Source organism: Tachypleus tridentatus, chromosome 2, assembly GCF_004210375.1.
Source record: "Tachypleus tridentatus isolate NWPU-2018 chromosome 2, ASM421037v1, whole genome shotgun sequence".
NCBI classification, from domain to species: domain Eukaryota; kingdom Metazoa; phylum Arthropoda; class Merostomata; order Xiphosura; family Limulidae; genus Tachypleus; species Tachypleus tridentatus.
Window position 1 is genome coordinate 46,238,748 of NC_134826.1, and position 14,749 is coordinate 46,253,496.

At 37.3% G+C, this 14,749-nt stretch overlaps 1 protein-coding gene across 1 annotated transcript in view; it reads left to right on the forward strand.

Annotated features, from left to right (window-relative positions):
• LOC143242672 (solute carrier family 53 member 1-like) overlaps positions 1 to 14,749 on the forward strand; it is a 41,322-nt gene that overhangs the window by 12,048 nt on the left and 14,525 nt on the right. The window contains exons 6-7 of the mRNA XM_076486152.1: positions 10,802 to 10,903; positions 14,014 to 14,094. Of these exons, the coding sequence (XP_076342267.1) occupies positions 10,802 to 10,903; positions 14,014 to 14,094 (183 nt within the window). The remainder of the gene's footprint in view (positions 1 to 10,801; positions 10,904 to 14,013; positions 14,095 to 14,749) is intronic.

A 14,749-nucleotide genomic window follows, 5' to 3' on the forward strand; every position in this document is an offset into this window, starting at 1 on the left:
CTCCTGATATTACTGTTTGGGCTTGTAGGTTTGCCACTCATTTGCATAATGGGATAGCTATGAGTTGTCTGCCAAATTTACTGGAATAGCATATTTTGACTTATTATTGTCTGGAGGAGGTTTATTTAGATTCTCAGTGAATAAGAACCCCTTTTGGACATGTGGGATTCTGTGATCCCTTTAAATAGATTACAGTTCTTTTGGATTTGTCTTTGTCTTACTCTTATGGCTGTCCTGAGGTATTTATTTTGAACCTTGCTTTTGTCTGGAGCCTATTGTCGCTCCCCTCAGAAACCTGAGGATGAGTGGGGATGTTACTGCAGTCTTCTTCAGTTCTTTCTTTGATTTCCTGGTTGGTTTGTTGTTGGAATTAGTTGGGTAGAGACACTTTGTTAGAAAGTGTTCATTTACCATCTGCCCTGAGGGAGTTATGGGAAGCTCCTTTTCTCTGTCCCATGTTATTTGCTGAAATTTCAGGGATGTTAGAATCCCAAAATCCCAAATACAGCTCATTTACAGTCTTCTTTATTGTCATTGTCTTCTTGTCTTTTTGGCACTAATTGGAAAGTATTGGCATGTAGTGTTTCCCAACCCCCTACTTTGGTTCCTAGGTTAGTGGTTTACATAGTAGGGTTTGTCTATATTTTCAAGGATCTTTGGCTTAGGTGGACAGATAACTAAGGCATCAGTGACTATTCCATGAGTGGGGGTGTGGTGGGAGTGGAATTACATCACTTCTGGGAACTCTGTAGTTATTTCACTATGGATTCATGGGCACTCTATGTTCTGGCTTCAGGGTTGGTCACTTCCACCATTTTCTGCTCATCGAGTTGTCTTTTCACTTCCAAAATATCCATGGTAAGTGGAACTTTATTCCCAGGCTATAAGAGACTTCTTCATCAAAAGGGCAGTAGAGAGGGTTAAATTTGTTCTTCCTGGATTTTATTCTCCTTTATTCATTGTGTCCAAGAAGACATGAGATTGGTGTCCAATCATTGATCTATTTTGACACATCCAATTTTTATATCCTCCTTGCTTTACAATGAAATCATTTCTTAACCTGTGATGGCACTTTGTGCAACTACTCTGGATGACCAAGTTTGATGTTACTGACACTTCTCTCCCTATTCCCATAGCAAAGTCTCCCCATAGGTTTTTCCGGTTTGTGCATAAGAGTCAGGTGCTACAGTTCAGGGCTCTATCTTTTGGTCTCGCATCAGTACATTGTCTTCTCCAAAGATGTTCAAGCCTTTTCTCTTGACCTACATTCTTTGTGTCTGTGCACATGTCATTATGTGGATGGCTGGCTCCTTCTGGTTCCATCTCACCAATTACCAAAACAACACACTCAGATTCTCCTTTCAGAAGCCACAAAAGCAGACTTCTGTATCATATTGGTGAAATATATTTGGTTCTAGACTCAATATCTCATCCACCTGAGTGTATTTTTCAATATTCCCTTAATTTGTGCTCAACCAACCCTTATCAGGTTTCAAGACATTATAAGCTTTTGCTTATAACTCCTTCTCCTATCCCCTCGATGTGGATTCCTGTACGTGGTGAGGGGACCTCCCAGGAAAGGTTCTGTTCTTTCAGGTTACCTCCTCTGGGATTTAAACATCCACCCACGTGTTTGCCGTGCATGGCGATCCGTGAAGGGGAGGAGAGGATCTTGGTGTGTTTGGGGGTCTTACCAAACACACCACTTTGGCCTTGAATTCCTGTAGACACTTGAGCTAGGGTTAACCAAGCACCAGTGTTGGTAGTTCTCAACGGGTGTTGTGGACATTGTGTCTGATCCTGGTGTTTGGGTATAGTGCTCACGAAACCTTGGCATTGCTGCAGTGTCCTTGCTTAAAATTGTAGTGCATTACCTCGTAGGTCTCTATGGTGGATGGGGTCAGTGGGCACCAAAATTTTCTTTTTTCCAATGGATCTTCCAAATAAAACCTTAAATAAAATAGTGAATAACAGTCAATAGGTAAACGACCACGTCTTGAAGACTCTGATCAGCAATCTTCAACATCTGTATCACCAGTTGTACCTCATTTTCTCATCCTACATTCTCTTTCAGAGAAACCTTTAGGGCAGATGTCCCCCTTTTTTGTTAGAAGGGACTGGAGGGGCTTGCTGGCTTTCCAAAGTCAGTAAAGAAGCTTCGATCTGGAGACATATTGGTTGAAATATCCACATCCCAACACAGTGAACTCCTCTTGAATTCAAAGACAATTGGGGATATACCTATTGAGGTTACACCTCATGCTACTTTGAATTCGTCACGAGGAGTTATTGTTGAGAGGGATTTTAAGAATGTCCCCGAGTCGGAGATTCTCGCTGGTTTCTCCACTCAAGGAGTTTCTGCAATGAGATGCATCTCCACTCGCAAAGATGGAGTTACACTGCCAACAGATACCCTTGTTTTGACATTTACATCACCACGTGCACTTGCCACCATCAAGGCAGGTTATCTAAATTGCAATGTACGGCTATACATTCCAAACCCTCTCCAATGTTTCCAGTGTCAGAGGTTTGGTCGCTCAAAGATGTCATGTCGTGGTTCCCTGACGTGTGCTCATTGTGGTGGCAAGGACCATGATGCCTATGAGTGTGAAATGGACCTACATTGTGTCAACTGCAATGGTTCTTGCCCTAAATGGCTGGAGGGAAAAAAGATGCAGCGTTTGAAAATGACTCATAACATTACTTATCCTGAGACTTGGAAATTGCTGTCCACCACTTCATTTTGGACATATGCTGCTGCACTTAGTTCCACAACTACAGTGGGAGTGCAGACAGATTTCTCTGTGCCTCCAAGAGAATCAAAACAAATGAAAAGCCTCTTGACCTCCATGGTTAAAGTTGATGAATCAACTTCTACACCCATCTCTGTTCCTCCCATACATTCCAACAAACCCCAAGATCCACATCCTTTTGTTCCAGGTACAGGCATTTCTTCAGATACATCTTTTTCTCCCACCCCAAGATGCAAAACAATCATTCGTTCATGTCCTCAGTCACTGGAATCCCCTTTCAACAACAAAGACCTGCCCAATCGACCCAGTCTTCTGGGGAAGTGCTGTTATTGATAGAAGGGGTTGCTCTGTAGAGCGTATGCTTTCTGATCACAACCTTTCTCTTTTCAATACTGGTTCTTCCACTTATTTTCCCACACCTAGTCAGTCCTTTACTGCTATTGATCTCTCGATTTGCTCTCCTTCAGTATTCTCCCATTTTTCATGGATGGTTGATGACAATGATCCATGAGGCAGTGATAATTTTCTTATACTTTTGAGAGAGACTGGCCATGGTCGATGCCACCCAACCTGCATGCCCCAATGGAAGCTGGATCAGGCAGACTGGTCCACTTTCACTGCTCTCATAGAACTTGATCCTGCCATCGCCTGTCAGCCATCAATAGACGACTGTGTGGCAGCAGTAACTGACTGTATTATACAAGCAGCTGCTCAATGTATTCCTAAAACCTCGACATGTTTTCCACTATATCCTCATCAGTGGTGGAATCCTGCCTGCCACATGGTATGGAAGGCTCAAAAACGGGCCTTGGATACTTTCCGTAGATATCCCACACTTTCAAACCGCATCGCTTTCCAGCAGGTCTGTGCACATACTAGATGGGTAAGACGTCAAAGCCAAAAGGAATTTTGGATTAATTTCACAACTGGCATATCTTCCACCACCAATTCCAAGGTCATATGGGACAGGTTTCGAAAGGTCACTGGACATACAATTCTGTCCCCTCTTGATCTTACTCTCTGATGGCCAAGAAATAGCTGATGTCCAGACCATTACCGATACTCTAGGTGAAAGATTTTGCCAGGTATCAATCACTTCTGCTTATTTCTCCATCTTCTTGGCCATCAAGACTCAGGCAGAGCGTTCACCTCTTTCCTTTCAAACTGACTGTCTCTAGGACTATAATTGTTCCTTTACACTGGTGGAACTGAAACTGGCCCTGCATCAGTCTGGCAGTACATCTGTTGGACGAGATGGTGTACACTATGACATGCTGCGCCATCTTTCTCCTGCTTCTCTTGATATTGTTCTAATTGTTTTTGACCAGATCTGGCAGGAGAATGTTTCTCCTAATGCCTGGCACCAGGCTGTTATCTACCTATCTCTAAGCCTGAGAAAGATCCCAAGATTCCTTCAAACTACCGTCCAATTGCTTTGACGAGCTGTCTGTGTAAGACCTTAGAGAGGATGGTTAATGCTTGTCCTGTTTGGTTCCTTGAATCAAACAACCTCCTCTTGCCCACCCAGTGTGGGTTCTGACGACAACACTCCACCATGGACCACCTAATTCGATTTGAAACATCACTCAGAGAAGCCTTTCTCAAACGACAACATCTTGTATCAATATTCTTTGACATTGAGAAGGCTTATGACACAACATGGATGTATGGCATTTTGTGAGACCTCCATATATATTGGTTATGTTTACCCATTTTTATTAAAAAATTTTTAATGGACAGGAAATTCCAAGTTCGTGTCGGTTCGACACTGTCCCGTACTTTTCTACAGGAACTTGAAGTCCCTGAGGGCTTTGTTTTGAGTGTCACACTGTTCAGTATAAAGATTAATGCCATCACTGAACAACTCCCTCTCACTGTTGCAAACAGGCTCTATGTTGACGACTTTCACATCTCATGTCAGTCGTCGAACATGAGATATATTGAGCGGCAACTACAAACTGCCCTTAGTTGTATACTGAAGTGGACCATGGCAAACGGCTTTAATTTCTCTCTCTCCAAAACCGTTTGCATGCACTTTTGACACCAACAGGGTATTCACTCTGATCCTGAACTCCATATTGGTGAAGTTTTGCTACCTGTGGTCCCTGAGACCAAGATTTTGGGGCTTATCTTTGACCGTAAGCTGACCTTTATACCACACATTAAGCACCTACAGGTCAATTGCACAAGAGCACTGAACATCATCCTTTTCCTCTCTACCACCTGCTGGGGAGCAGATTTATGTTCTATGTTAAAGATATATCGTACTCTTATTCGATCGAAACTTGACTATGGATCACTGGTCTATGTCTCTGCCAGAACCCGGCCTTAAAGATGCTGGACCCCATTCATCATCAAGGACGTCGACTCTGCACTGGGGCCTTTTGTACCTCCACAGTTCAGAGCTTATGCGTAGAATCTTGTGAACCTTCTTTGCTCCTTTGCCGTTTGCAACTGTCTTTACTATATTCTTCAAAACTTCATTCCTTGCCAAAGCATTTCACCTGGGGTTGTGTTTTTTTCCTTGGTTGGCCATACGTTTTGAGAACAGATGATCTGCCATTCCTCCTTTTGGTCTTTGTATCCAGGTGCAGTTGGATGAATTGGGTCTGTCCTTGGATAGTATTACAGTATCCACTGGTCAGCCCATCCCACCATGGCTTATTACAGTCCCCAAATGTGACCTTTCTCTAAGTTATCTGAGAAAAACAGATACTCCCAATTGGAAGTACCATCTTTTATTTACTGAACATTTTTCGAACAGTCCATTTCAATTTATACAGATGGTTCCAAATCAGGTGACTCTGTGGGCTCTGCCATGGTTTGTTGCGGTTTGGTGGTTGCTCGCAGAATCCTCTCTACAGCTTCTGTGTTCGCTGCTGAACTGTATACCATTGTTCTTGCCCTGGATCATATTAAAGCTAAGCAGTACTCCAACTGCACTATTTATACTGACTTGCTTAGTTCTCTACTTGCTCTGGAATCGCTTCACGTTGGTTCACACCCTGTTCTCACTGATATTCAAAACTGACTGGCCCATTTCTCATTAACAGTTTTTCTAGATACCATGTCATGTTGGTATTCATGGGAACTAGCTTGCAGACATGGCAGCTAAATCTATCTGCTCTGGCACTATCACCATTGTGCCTCTTCCATACATGGATTATGGTCCTCTATTCAAGGCTCAGCTCCGTGCCAGCTGGCAGTTGACTTGGAATGAGCAATGTGAAAACAAGCTTTTCCAAATAAAACCCTATATTGGACTTTGACCGTCTTGCTTTCATAACGATCGGAAGGAGGAAGTTGTTCTAACTAGACTACGCATTGGTCACAGTTTTTAACTCATCGTTTTCTTTTATCTGGAACTGATGCATCAGTGTGTAGTTTGTGTGATACTCAGATCACTATAAGCCACATTTTACTTTCTTGCTGTCATTACGACTCTCAACAACCGCACCATTTTAACACTGTTCAGTTTCAAGGTTTGTCCGTAACATTAGACAGTGTCATTGGTGATGGTGACACTGTCCACCTTGATAAAGTTTTTAGTTTTTTAAAGGCCATTAATCTTTTTAATGTAATTTAAGTGTTTTAAATTTATACATTAAACCTTTTTTAATGTGGTTCCCTTTTAAGAATCACAGTCTCCCTAGTTCGATTTGAAAAGCAGAAATTGGCTGTAACATTAAATAACTCAACACCAGGACTTTTAAAACTTTTATTACTTTACTTTTTGAAAATGGCCATAATGACATGTAACCTGGAACCAGGACTGGAAAGGTCAACTTCAGGTAACTGACAGTGGTTCTTGTACTTACCTGTTAGTCTTCCTGGCAGGTTGTGATAATTACCATTATCCTACAGAGAGCCCTTTACAACTTCTCTTACTGTAGTTTCTCTCTTAATATTGTAGACTGGATGTCAACATTAGTTTTATGCTAATTATGTGTTTAAATGCTGTTTTGTTTTACCTTCATTTCCTTTTATGAATTTTACTACATTTACTTTACTTTACTTTTACCAGACTTTTGGCAAGTTCTTATTACAATTTTGTTACATGTTTTTTAAAACTTTTATTACTTTTTGAAAATGGCCATAATGTCACATAACCCGGAACCAGGACTGGAAAGGCCAACTTCACGTGACTGACGGTGGTTCTTGTACTTACTTGTTAGCCTTCCTGGGGGGTTATGATAATTACCATTATGCTACAGAAAGTCTTTTACAACTTCTCTTACTGTGGTTTCTCTCTTAACATTGTAGACTAGATGTGAACATTGGTTTATACTATTTATGTTTTTCAATGCTGTTTTGTTTTAGTTTCATTTCCTTTTATGAATTTTACTACATTTACTTCATTTTTACCTTTTTACCAGACGTTTGGCACAGATAACCTAGCTGCTTTGTGCCATAAACACTAAATCAACCAATCAACCAACTTTCTCCTACTGCATAGATGATTCTTTCTCTTTTGAGGAAGTTGGCACCCATCCTGTCTTATTACTTAGGAGCAACGTTATTAATTGGAAATGGATGTTGGGTCAGAACAATGTTTTTGTTGGGGTACCCCTTCCACCACTTTGTTCTGAGATTCATCTGTTCACAGATGCATTTCTTTAGGCATCGGAAGCTTATCTTTGAGGTCGAGAATCCTATGAAGTTTTTGAACTCTTGCAGTACACTGAGCAATAGTTCAAGATCTGTCTTTCTTGAAAGGAAAAATTGTCATGAAGCTTTCTAACAAATCTACTGTTGTATCTTAGATTTATCGTCAAGGAGGCATACATTTTAGAGACCTTTGTTTTCATACCTGAGATCTTTTCTGCTGATACTGTCATATCAGTCTTTTAGTATGTCACATTCCAGGAGTGATAAATTTAATTGCAGATGACTTGTCTCAAGTCAACCGAATTCTTCCAACAGGATAAATGCTACATCACAAGGTGTTACAGTGGATTTTAGTCTCAAGTTTGGTTTCCAACAGTTAGTTGTTTTGTGACTCATTAAAATCCTAAATTGCAGTTATTTTGGTCTCCAATACCTCATCCTCAAGCTTTGGCAGTATATGCATTCAGTAAGGACAAGGACAGGTTTAACTTTGTATGCCTTTCCCCCATTTCAGCTGTTGCCTCAGGTTATGACTAAGGTTCATTCCTATTCCCTTTCAAGTTCTCTTGGTTACATTGCATTGATCAGCTCAAGCATGGTTTTTGTTTCTTTAGTATCTTCAGGAATGTCCACCCCTACACCATCCTCATTAGCAGTCTGGTGAGACAACCGTAATCAGACATTCTCCACCCAGATGTTTGGAAACTCAATCTTCATGCTTGGAAGTTATGCAATCCTTTGCTATACTAAGGGTTTAACTTCAAAGCTTTCTCTGTAATTAACTAAACCTCTCTATAACCAACAAAACAATTTGTCAACAGATATTAAATATTTATCATCACTGGTGTATTATACCCTTTTCATCCAAAAGTATGTACCATAACCCATTTAGTGACTTGGGTATTTGAGAAGGGCTTTGCTCTATCTACAGTGGCTTTATATAAGGCATCCTTTTATACTATTTTCAAGGTTTCAGAATAGCAGAAGGTTTGTGAATCCCCAGTTCTATCAGGTCTATTAAAATCCTTTCATATTCTTCAGCCCAAATAACCTTTTCAGTTACTGAATTGGATTTCTACAGTTGCTTTTCATGTGTTGATTCATCCTTCTTTTGAGCCTTTATCTTCATGTTGTTTCAACTTTCTCTTAAATTGTGTTTTTTGTTGTTCTTGACTTTTGTCATTCAGAGTTGTTTTCAATCCATATGCATAGGATTCTTTATCATTCCACATTTGTCCTGCTTTACACTGAGAGGTTTTTTCTTCCCAAGAATCTGGCAGCCAGGAAAGAGGAAAGATCCTTCTCACCAATCCATTTGCCAGCAATTTCTCACCTTTATGATTGCTCCAATCCTAATCATTTGTTATGTTCTGTCAAGGTCCTCAAGTGTCATGTGGCTAATACTAACTTATTTCAAGGTAATAGGAACCAACTGTTCGTTCATTTGGATCCTCTTATTTCTTGTGACTTATCTCCTTATCCTAACAAGGTGAATTTGCAAATTGATTCACATGGCCAATAATTATTGTTACAGAAGAGGAATATTTTTACCTGCCACATCTCACCTCTGGAAGACATTGTGTAAGCTATTATGTGGAATACTACTAATACTTGCCTATCTCATTACTTACATGAACTGGCAGTTTCCTCTTCTGAGTGTTTCTGACTACCCCTGTAGCTATTTTGACCACAACTGTTAGACTTTAACCACAGATGAGTATTTTCCTCATTCATATACTCTTTTATTTCCAGGATCCCTTTATTTTTCACTGGATTCTTCTCTGTGGTGAGTGTTGCCCAGGCAGGTATGCTTTCTTCAATTCTGCATTAGCAACCACTTTTACTGTAATTACTACAAGTTGCAACAGTCTGTGTCAAAATAGGATGTTCTAGGCATCTATTGGAGGGTATTACCTTTTTATTATTGACTACCACTTGTGGACTGTCATGAATGAAGCTAAAGGGGATCCTGCCCATCCCTATCAATCTTCAGGTTGAATAAATTGTGATTGGTGCGCTTTTTAAAATGTAGGAAACTTGGTTGACCTATTTCACGTATTCCAGAATACTCTTCCTCAGGGCTCCATGATGCATATTACCCTCCACACTCTACTAGTGGATCTCAGGAGTCCTTACCACCCCCCAAGTTCCATTCACTGGGGTGGTGGACAGAAGGTTTTCCTCCAGAGTGTTCAAGCATTTCTCCACTCTTGGAGAAAAGGGTAAAGTCATGGGGTCTCTTGTACAGGTTCCTGGCTGTTTTTCCCAAATGTCAATAGAAGTGGCACCAGTCTATGTGGAAGCTTACTCATAAATCTGATACAGATTTGACATGAATCTATCTAGTTGTGGAGAGTGTGTGTGGTTCTTCTCTTTGATCAGTGTTGGTTTTGTAAATTGTTGATAGAAGAATGTCCACTGTCTTCTTCATAATTCCAAATGAGAAGTGGTGCCATGCTAGTAAGGCCTTGTATGGACACAAGTTCCATGTCCTCTCCATCATTTCAGGGGCAAGCAAAATACTCCTTGTTCACTTTGTTTGTGAGTGAGGATGAATGTTCATAATTCCAGACTGGAGGAATTCTGTTCCTTTGGTTGAGTATGAAATACACAGTTCCATCATTCCAAGCCTGAGGCATTGCCTTTGGGACTTCTTGAAGTGGAGGAAAAAGTTTGTCCATTTAGGTGTTGCTTACTTTCTTGTTGTGTAACATTCGACACCAACATTTAACACAAGTACCATGACCTCTTAATTCCAACCTCAAGTTATGGAACCTTGGCTGTCTGGTTTGGTCTGGCTTATACTGATGTTTACTGATATTATATTCCACTCTTGATATTGGAACTAAGATCTAGGTGAAGAGTATACCTGTTCTGGATGTAATGTAGTTCCCCCACTCTTGTACTATTTTTGTTTTGGTACACTTCTGCTCTATACAGATGCTTTCTGTATGGATCATGCCTGTACTGGCTCCATCCACCTTCTCAATATAGGATTCTAGGTATATTGCCAGTGTAGATGAGTATGTTTTGAAAGTTAACATTTTTCCTGAACTAAAAATGTATCTCCATTAATATTTACCTTTGCTGACACTCTTCTGCTCTACCTTCCAACTAAAAATCAGTTTATGTATTGAAAAAGTGATTAAATTGTCCGAATGAGGTTCTTATATACATTAGCAAGATAGAGGAAAATTTGAAGTTGATGGAGAATTTGCCTAGAGCATTCGAGTGGGATATAAAAGATTGGAGCAAGTGTTTTCAATACTAAGGTGGGCAAAGGGTGGAAACCCTGAAGAAATAATTATACGGTCAGCTGAGGTAAGTATTATTGAAAATACATTTTCAGTTTAGGATAACATTAACTTTTGTGATACAGAGTTGTTGAAAACAAAGTTTATTTGCTTTTGTTTAGCAAATAAACATAATTGTTGTTACAGTTATTAGGTACTGATGCTGGAGCTAAATGGAGACAAGTTCATGTAGATGTGGCACCATTTTACTCTAACAAAGATATTGATAAGCTCATTCAAGAAACAGAGGTGAGTCCAGTTCTCTTTTGCAAGTGAATTGTGTTGTTAAAACTAGATTAACAGTGGTTACTTATCATTACTTGCATTGAGCTTATGTGGGATAGATTTCAGTATTTGTTAAAATCAACATCTTTATTGGTGGTTTTGGTTCAGGATGGACTGTCAGCAGGACATTTTAGGTTTTGCTAAAGAACTCGCTTTTAGCTCCAAAATGTTTTTGTTTTTTATACAAATTTCTTTGGTATTTTTACAATTCTCCATGTAGTGTACGCATCCAACTCGCAAGTAGATATATTATTTAATTGGATAAAGTTTCTCAGAACAAATACCAAAACTAAATCAGTTATGATCAGAGAGGGTAAATTAGCAGTCCTTTTGTATGTATTTCTCGTCGTGTTCTTCACATCAAAATTCTATTAAGAGCCTCTGATTTCTTCTCTAAATCCTTCTGTAGAATTTGTTTTCTGACTCTAATAGATTTAATATACTCTTTCTCATAGTTTTCTCTCTGCTGTGCTTGCATTTGTTTTATCTCAATAATATAAACAGTTGGTCTCCAATACCATCTGGAAAATCTTAGTTTATGCTTAATATGCACATCTCCTTTCCTAATCAAGCATCATTGTGTGACTTTTCGTATGTGCTCATTAAATGTGCACAGTTTTTTTCATATTGCATGTACATAGGATCTTTATAAAATTGTATTTCTCACTCTTTGAAACATTTGAAAATAGTACAAAATGTCACAATGCTTCACTTTCATAATGTTAATAATTCTCTCCAGTAGTTACTGTTAGATTGTTTGTAACCAATAGAAAGAGAATTATGAATAATTTTTTCCAATAGTTACTGTTAGATTGTTTGTAACCAATAGAAAGAGAATTATTAATAACTTCCTTAAAAGGTTAGCTCATTCTGATGACAGATTTTATTTATTCTGATTGTGATTTGATTCTTCTCAATTACTAGGTCATTTTGATCGACTACAAGAGTTATTTCAAAATTGCTTATAGCTTAATTAAAAAGGCAGTTAAATTATAATAGTTAAAGATCATTATATTCTCTCTGTGCATGTGGTTTTATTTGGTGTTTGAATTGAATATTTGAAGTAAATAAAGTTTAGGGTTAACATTTATAGATACTTCAATACTTTGACTGATAAAAAAAAAGATCCACACATACTAAATTCTTGTTTTGTATGTATATTATTTATTTATTATTATAAAAGTACTTCAAGTACAATAAATATAAATTTTTATGTAAGATTAAAAAACATAAATGAAAAACAAAAAATGTCTGCAAAATACGTGTGAGCTGCTTATGCATGATGTAATTTAATTCTTTGTTTACCATAACTTGCAGTATAATTCTGCTGGGTAATGTATTCATTTCTTTCACTCATTTAGTAGTTAGCTTTGTTTTAAAATGTGATAAAACAATAAAATAAAATAAAAAACATTTGTGAACAAGTTAGAGGGTGGAAGTTTTTTCTGGATAAATATCTGCTATTATCTATTACAATGTTCAGTCTTTCTAGAAAGAGAAAAGGAGGTAATTCACATTTATTTTAAAGCTTTATGTTGCTTATACAAGATCAGTTAAATGGACTGATCCCATTTAAAGCATTAGGGTAGACAAAATAACAGATAAAATATAAAGTTGTACTAAAAACAAATTGATGTTAACTTAGGAGTTTCTAGAGGGCATGCAAATAAAAAGAAAAAGTGTTTTTATTCTTAATTTGAAAATCACCTTGCACTCAGTAAAGGCTTTGAAATTTCACAGACAAATCATTAGTAAACATACTTAATTAATAAAAGTATGATTTTTTTTGTGTAAAACACATTTATAACGTCTGTTAAAAGCTTACCAATTTTCTTGAAGATACGCTTAGAAAATATATAGTTATATTCTGTATACCTTCATGATTACGTGGTGGTTACAAGATTGTTAAAATGACTGAGCCAGTGTACAAAGGGTTAAGAGAGAAAATATTGCCAGTTTATACCTTGTTTAAGAAGGAAAGAAATGACAGTGGTTTCGATGAACTTAGGTGTAGCTTAATTGGAAAATGCCAACATGTTAATGTGTGATGAATTATGTGTAAAAAAAAATTGTAGTTTAAATTATTGTATGTTAGAGATGGATGATTAGAAGTTTTTGATAATCAGTTATCCTGTTAATCAATTACTTTTGAATATTTGATTAGTACAGCATTCCTCCAAACCATGGTACATACAAGCAACAAAATCAGAAAAAAAGATTGGCATTGGATGTTGCTAACCACTTAGTTTCCCTTTAATCATCACTGGTAAATAGCGTTAGGAACTTTGTCATAATGAAGTTGGGACATATAAGTTGAATGACAATATTTTGATTACTTGTATCGATGTAATAGTCAGAAATAGCACTATTTACAAACCCTGATTTCAGTTTTGTTTTTTTCATGACAGTTGATATAATTGGAAATTTCATCAGTTGCTGGTTGGAATAACTAGAAATAAAAAATTTTGATTATTCAATTTAATTGCAGTTTTAAATAACTGAGTACCGTACCTTCACTAACTGAATACCGTACCTTCACTAACTGAATACCGTATCTTCACTAACTGACACTGATGCTGCTTGTAGTAATCCAGTTATGTTGATTAAACTGCCCAGTTCTAATATAGTTAGTAAATTCATAATTCAGGTTTACATCAGTTTGATATTAATATTAAAATATCTGAACTTCGAGTTTATTTGATGTAAAAATTATTACAGCTTTGTACTTATTTCGGAAGTAAAATTACGACATCTTTCTGTAATCATTGCATCTGTATCCCTAAGGGTAACACATTGGATTTCAGTGAATGCAAAAAGAAACACAAGACTCATTTCCCCTTTCCCTTTTATAAGTTTTTATATAATCTTGTACTAATTCAGTGGATCATGACAGATTTTATTATACTTGTATCTCTTAAAAACTATGTCACCATTAAAGGTAATTCTTTTTTTTTTTTTTTTTTGGTGTTTTTTAATTTAAAAATGTTTGGATCCAAAAGTTTTTCTACTATTTTATTTTCTATTAGGGGAATTTTTCAACCCCGTTTCTCAAAATTGTCTTGTGTTCTGAATAGACACTTTTCACATCAGAACTGGAAGGAGGAGACAGACAAAAAGCAATGAAAAGATTAAGGGTTCCTCCACTGAATGATAAGGTAATCTATATTTACCACAGACTTCTTTAAGTATCATGTAGAAAGTGTGAACAGTTCTTCAGTTGAAATTCTATTTTGTTGGAGTTCCTGTGAGAATTGCAATCAGATCAGAGTTTGAAAACATCTCAAATAAGACACTTATGATTAAATTTGATTCTCAGATATGGAATACTAACAAAGGCCAATTGATGCTTTTGTGAGTCCATAAAAGAATCTAATCCTCAAAAACATAAATAAATAACTACTATGGAAAATGCAACAATAACAACAAAATATATTAACTTTATTTTAACAAAGGTTTGTAGAATATTAACAAATTAAGAGGTTGTATTTTGTTTAAAAGATTCAAGTGGTCTCCACGTAATGGTACTTTACTGTTAAATTAAGTACATTGAAGAAGTTCATATTTTGTTATTTTAGTATAATTATCCATATGAATGCCATCTGCTTATGTTAATAGATTCATTGAGATCACAAGAAACAAGTGTTTTAAAGGTACATCACTTTGTTGGTGAGAAGAACCAAGTGTATGTTATTGAAATAGCAAAACATAAAGTCTTTAAAGCAGTGATGATGTCGTGGTTAATATAGTCTGAAAGTAACAAAAAAAGCAAGATAGCCCTAAAAAAATAAGTGCTTGAAAAACCAACTTTAA